At 37.5% G+C, this 5,941-nt stretch overlaps 1 protein-coding gene across 1 annotated transcript; it reads right to left on the minus strand.

Annotated features, from left to right (window-relative positions):
• Positions 1 to 428: 428 nt before the first annotated feature.
• LOC307001467 (uncharacterized protein) lies at positions 429 to 3,650 on the minus strand. The gene is made up of 8 exons (XM_079617974.1): positions 3,502 to 3,650; positions 3,018 to 3,261; positions 2,644 to 2,917; positions 2,385 to 2,562; positions 2,159 to 2,235; positions 1,702 to 1,882; positions 1,046 to 1,576; positions 429 to 640 (listed from the first exon to the last, which is right to left on the minus strand). The coding sequence occupies exons 1-7, from the start codon at positions 3,638 to 3,640 to the stop codon at positions 1,320 to 1,322; spliced, it is 1,350 nt and encodes a 449-aa protein (XP_079474100.1). The 5' UTR covers positions 3,641 to 3,650; the 3' UTR covers positions 429 to 640; positions 1,046 to 1,319.
• Between the last annotated feature and the right edge of the window lie 2,291 nt (positions 3,651 to 5,941).

The raw sequence follows: 5,941 nt of genomic DNA on the forward strand, positions 1-5,941 counted from the left end.
CGCCACGCATGCAGGTGGAAAAAAGTCGCGCGAGTAATTTACGTCACGTGTTTGGCTTTTTTGATCGGCGCTTTTGGGGTTCGCAAATCAAGCTATTTTTAGCCAATATCGCACCACCCCAGCTGGTGCTGGGGTTTTCTGGGTCAAAGTGTACGTGTTGTCATCCCTTCATGTGTGGTGCTGCATATAAGAAGAGAGTTTCCTGATGCTGCTGGGCAGTATGTCGGATTCAGACCCCCCCCTTGACTAAAACGTGACACGCGTTGAGCAACAGCTTCTTCCTTGCAAACTGAGAAGACAGGTCCGGCGGCACAAGAACCTGCTGTATGCCATCCAGATAAGGAAGGGGATCGCGGACAACCTCTTCAAAGACTGTATTCATCAGTTTGATGACATAGCCTGTAAAGTATAAGTTATTTTTTTTTTTTATATACCTTTTATTTGCACATTAAGTATTGTTTAAAATAAATACTTTTTTTGGAAAAGCTTACAAAATGTTGCCTCGGTTTTCACTGGTTTGACGGTGTATCCTCCTTTTTTGGCCTTTGGAAAGTGAAGCTTGTATACAAGTTTCCCTTTAGATGTTGTCAATTGTGGCCGAACAGCATTCTCATTGAAGTGCATCGCTGCTAGGTACAACCTAACGGATAAGACAAAAAAAATAATTTGTTCATGTTGTCAAAGAGAATAAATCAAAATTTGTATTTATCATTCAAATTAAAAAAAAAAAAACTTATACTAATACATTAAATCTATACCATTATGTAAACTATAATCTTAGAAAGAAATTAACTACGCTGTATTTTGGTTCTGAAAACTAATTTGCCTAGATAGAAAAAAAAATTATTTGATGGTGTTTTAGCCCCCAATGGCTCCTTAGAGGCAGGTAACCCTAACCTAACCCTAAACCTAACCATCCCATTGCTGACTGGAAGGGGCTGTTGGGGACTAAAAACACAAAAAAAGGGTATGTCCCCTTTCAAACATAATGGTATATGTGTTGTGTTCAGAACTATGTTCAATGTGTGAGGGAGAGAAGACATACCTGCATAGCATTCCAATGAAGGGGAAGACAACATTTTTAGGTGCAAAGTGCAAGATGACTTTGTGAAATGCCTCCACAGTTGATGTCTGGTAATGTGGGCTCAGCTTCTCTACATCTGAAAGGACTCTCTTGTTTATCAGGACCCTATGAAGCTTATTCAGCGCTGTTGAACCTTGGGAGAAATCAGTGAGATGTTGCATATATAAACACATGAATATTGTAAGATGAACATAACATGCTTTTTATTGTTTACTTGGGAAATAACACATTGAGGTTACACACCTGGATGAAACCACTTGCTGCTGTCCTTAGACACCCTTTGTTCATGTTGACAACTAGTGAATGCTGGGTCAGAATGTGTGTGAATGTTTTGAATGTGGTTCATGATAGAGGTCCATTTGGCTACCTTCTCAGTTCCTGAATCAGAGCTGCTGGGACACCAGTACAGGTGGTTGGTAATGCTCTTATGCCACTTCTTCACCAAACTACAGTCCTTCTCTTTTGATATTTTCTCCATCTTCTTTGACATTCCTGATAAAGTCAAATTGAATAGCAAAAAATACCAGATTTTTTTAAATGCAGTAATCACAGAAATATAGATATCTATTAAACATGAATACTTGACATTTATTTTCTTTCAAAGACGCAAAAATTACCTTTTGCCATGTGCCATACATTATAATAGTGGGTAATGTTACGATCCTTCAAAAACTTTTGTATCTGGGGGTGACGGTCAGTAACAATGCAGTCCAAATTTATACCCCTTTCCTCGAGGAGGTCCAAGCTTCTTCTAAGGCCCTCCTTCTCCATATGGTAGCTTCCCCCTACCTCGTTGCTCTTATTAGAAACACACAAGCATAAAATGTATATGTAATATCTCCATCAATTAGATACATAAATTACTTCTCTACTTAAAAATTGCTGTGTATGTTATGTATGCATTATTGTATGTATGAAATTTGAAAATATTTTTAAAAACTAATACAAAAGGCAAAGGTGTCAACTGCTCACATGACATTTAAAAAATGTTAACATTTAAAAACGGTATATTTACAAGTTTTACGTAGTTATACATAACAATAGTATGTTATCCATAGTCTGCATTTGAAGTACCTGCACCAGCTGTATGTCTATTATGTTGTTGGTCTGCAAGTTCATCATAGTATAGCTCCCATATTTTGCACAATGTCCTGCAATTACAAAAATAAATTCATTGATCATTTTTAAATAATGCAGAGGTAATTATAGGACAAAAAAAATTGTAATCTTAATATTTACAAGTACTTGTGCAATGCATAGTTGTATACATATAAAGAGAAACTGAATTAAAAATGTGCACCTGGTGAGTCTGCTCGCATGTCACCACCAAGAATGACATTATTGTTCTGGCTCAGGTTTTGCAGTTGCAAATTTTGCTCCTCATTCCACTTGTATATGATAGCAGGTTCAAGGTATGTCCTTGCATGTCTTCTAAAAGCATCATATGTATGCGTTTTCAGGTACATCGCCTTGAACACCTTTTAAAAAACACAATTATGAAATAATTAGTTGTCCTATATAGTTTAGGCTTATTTAGAGGGTAACAAATGACACAATACCTTTTGCATCTTCGGAAAGGAAGCTCCACTGAAATATATGGCAGCAGACAACTGAAGGTTGCCCACAGGGGTGCTCCCAATGACAGGCTGACTCCTCCACTGTCTGAAGAACTCACAGTGAGGGCACAGTTGGTCAATGGCTAAAAAGGTCCCTCTTCTGCGTGGGCAGACATTGCAAGCCCTGGTGCAAACAGGACAACTCTCGAACAGGCTAAGGAGACATTTTTCAAAAACGATGTACTTTGCTTCCTTGTGGAATGGCATTGATGCGTCACTGAAAGAAAAGAAAAAACATTGTGTTTGTTAATGACAACCTGAATATAAAAATCACATTTTGTGTATTAAGTGCTGATTTTTAGAGAAATATAACTTACAAAACGTGTGATGATTCTGTCTCGGCTGTAACAGACCGTGCAGGATCATATGTAGAATCTTGTGGATCAGTTAAGGCAGAGGAAATATTCATCATTTCTGTATTGTCCAATTCAACATGGGGTCTTTTGACAGGCCTTGAAGCTTTCAATGGTGTTGATGTAAATGGATGTATTGTGTCCGGTGACATTTTAGTAGTTGTGGTGCCTACCCCCACACTTTGAGATGACACTGTCACCTGTATGCCTACCAGTAAAAAATAAATATAATTATTAAGGGAAATAACGGTAAACCATACAAGAATTCAATAGTTGGACACAATTCATCTTTTCTGTACATTATTGCAGTCGGATCTGATTGATTATGAATAGAACTGCAATAAGCAGCTGACTTTCTGAGCTAAACAAGCTGGCATTTAATAATAGTACACAATTAATCTGTCCTTATAATCAAGCACATATTCACTTAATGATAAGTAATAATTACCTTTGCTTCGAAGGTGGGACCTCAAAGTATGTGAAGACAGCTGTGTTCCCTTACACAAGACGATAAGATCATCTGTTTGGCAGCCTACATCATTAGTACGCAAGGGCTGTGATGTAACGTTACTCTGAAATACATGCATGCAAAATATTCATACGACATTTCTTATAATTTATAACATTTAAAAAAAAATACTAAAGGTAGATGCTTTGTCAAATAAATATAGCATCAACGTATGTGGTGTACGTTAACGTTAGCTAGAAAGGTTTGAGTGAGCTACGTTATCTGCTAAGTTATCTGTGAGGAACTATAATTAGTTACGTTAGCCCCTGACATGTTCATGAAATAAACAAAATTAACATTTGACAAAAAATAGGGAATTTACACATGCATCCACAGTATTATTTTGTACATTTAACGTTATATGACAATACAGGAAATAAATATGAACCTCAACGTAAGTAACAGTTACTTTGTCATACTATTTAGCTAACGTTGTATATGCTAGTTTGAGTTTGCTATTTGATGCCGTAATTTACTAGGATCTTACGCTTGATTCAGATAACACAAGTGTAAATTATCACTACTTACCACTTGCTGGACTATAGTTGGAATTGCCCCCTTCTTCAGCATTAGAGAGAAGGTCCTCACTGCAGAACATGAAATCCACTGGGAGGAGTTGGATCCAGATCCAACTCCTCCCACTATATATACTTCGCCCCCACGCCCCAGCCCCACCGAGATATATCCAGCTGCAGACCCGCAGCACCACCAGTTTCAGAACCCCAGCGCCAGAACCCCAGCGCCAGAACCGGAAGTGAGGGGCGGAGTTATTTACAATGAGACAAGCATGTAAACGATGACAGAATTTTCACTAATTTGAAGAATGTTAACCCTTTCACACGTAAGTTTAAAATATTCTAATTGACCCCCCAGCGTGAGTTTTTCAAGGCGACCGTTATTTCGAATCTGTCACTTTATGGTTTCCAAGGTGACGCGTCACTGCTTGTCACGTGACACAGCGCAACCACAACACAGCGCTGAATGAATGATGATCTGCTTTTATGTAATTTTTCCTTTTTTATTCTAAATATTCATTACTTTAACTTACATATTTGTTGAGTCACTTTTCTGTCTCTGCTTACTGAAAAAGGTGTATACATTTGATAAGCTACCATTGACTAAACATTGAGGATTAGTCTACAATAACTACAAATTAATTTAATATATATTCCTTCTGGAGATTCCCGAATGTTTTGTTCAAATATTTGACTTGCTGTATCCACATTATAATATAGGATCTACAGATGTACACTACTCTGCATTGTGAAAAGCAGTGTCAAGGTCCAGCACACTTCTGAATGATTGGTGACAGTTTTCATAATTACTTTAACAATGGTATGTGTCACTTTACAATAGTTTGTGGCATTTTCTCTCATGCTAGTTTACAATTATTTGAAATACCTGATTGGTAAGTGTCAATTTGTGGTGCACAAACAACATACTCCTGCTTGTAAGTAGTACCACTTTAATAAGAACATTTTACTAAAATAGCTAAATAGTTTCTATATTCTTGTATAGTTACAAATGACAGCTTAACTGTCCTATATACAAATAGAAATAAATGTGTTATCATAACTGTATTTACAATATGTAGGTAAATACATTGTAAAAAATTATTATAAAAAAAGAACCATAGTAAATATAAATGCATACAACGGACCACGATATTAAAAATATGGTGAAGCCCAATGTTTCTGTACCTTAATGTATCATAACATACGTATTAAGTATGACGTTTCGTGTGTAATAAAAGTATACCGTTTCGTGTCTAAGCAAATTACGCTCCAAAACGCGTTACTCGGTGGGTTTAGAACGTAAGCTCCGCACCTCACTTCCGGTTCTGGCGCTGGTGTTAGAACGTAAGCTCCGCCCCTACTTCCGGTTCTGGCACTGGGGTTCTGAAACTGGTGGTGCTGCGGGTCTGCAGCTGGATACTATAGGCCCCACCACCAGATGAACCAGCATATCGGTGATCACCATTGATTGCTCTCATCAATGTAAGTCTACATTTTGATTACTAATATAGTCGAGATAGATTAATAATTTAGTGTGCGTCTTTAAGTAATGATCACACTTAAATATATGTTAAAGTTTTGACAGTGTCCATACTTTTTGATAACACCAAGACATGTTTAACTAGTCCGCTAAACTGGCATCCATTAATGGTAAGTTAGGTCGTTTGTAGCGTTAACGTTAGCACGCACGTGTGGCCTATCTATTTAGCTAAACTAATTAGCTTTGGATAATACTGTTGGTATGTTCATATGTTTATAGCTAGGGTAAGCTAACATGTGGTGTTGTCTGTCAGGTATCTAGTTAGCCAGGTTAGCCACGCTACCCACTAGCCAGGTTAGGCAAACACTGCACTCCAGGTATGCAT

The sequence above is a fragment of the Phoxinus phoxinus genome, assembly GCF_949152265.1.
Source record: "Phoxinus phoxinus genome assembly, chromosome: 1".
Lineage (NCBI taxonomy): Eukaryota > Metazoa > Chordata > Actinopteri > Cypriniformes > Leuciscidae > Phoxinus > Phoxinus phoxinus.

What these genes read in the sequence shown, in the direction of transcription:
- LOC307001467 (XM_079617974.1), bottom strand. Translation starts at nt 3,640, where the DNA reads ATGCATGTATTTCAGAGTAACGTTACATCACAGCCCTTGCGTACTAAT. An exon ending in TAGACATACAGCTGGTGCAG is followed by an intron (nt 1,883 to 2,158) that starts GTACTTCAAATG and finishes GTTTCTAATAAG; the next exon opens with AGCAACGAGGTAGGGGGAAG. An exon ending in TGTATGGCACATGGCAAAAG is followed by an intron (nt 1,577 to 1,701) that starts GTAATTTTTGCG and finishes TGACTTTATCAG; the next exon opens with GAATGTCAAAGAAGATGGAG.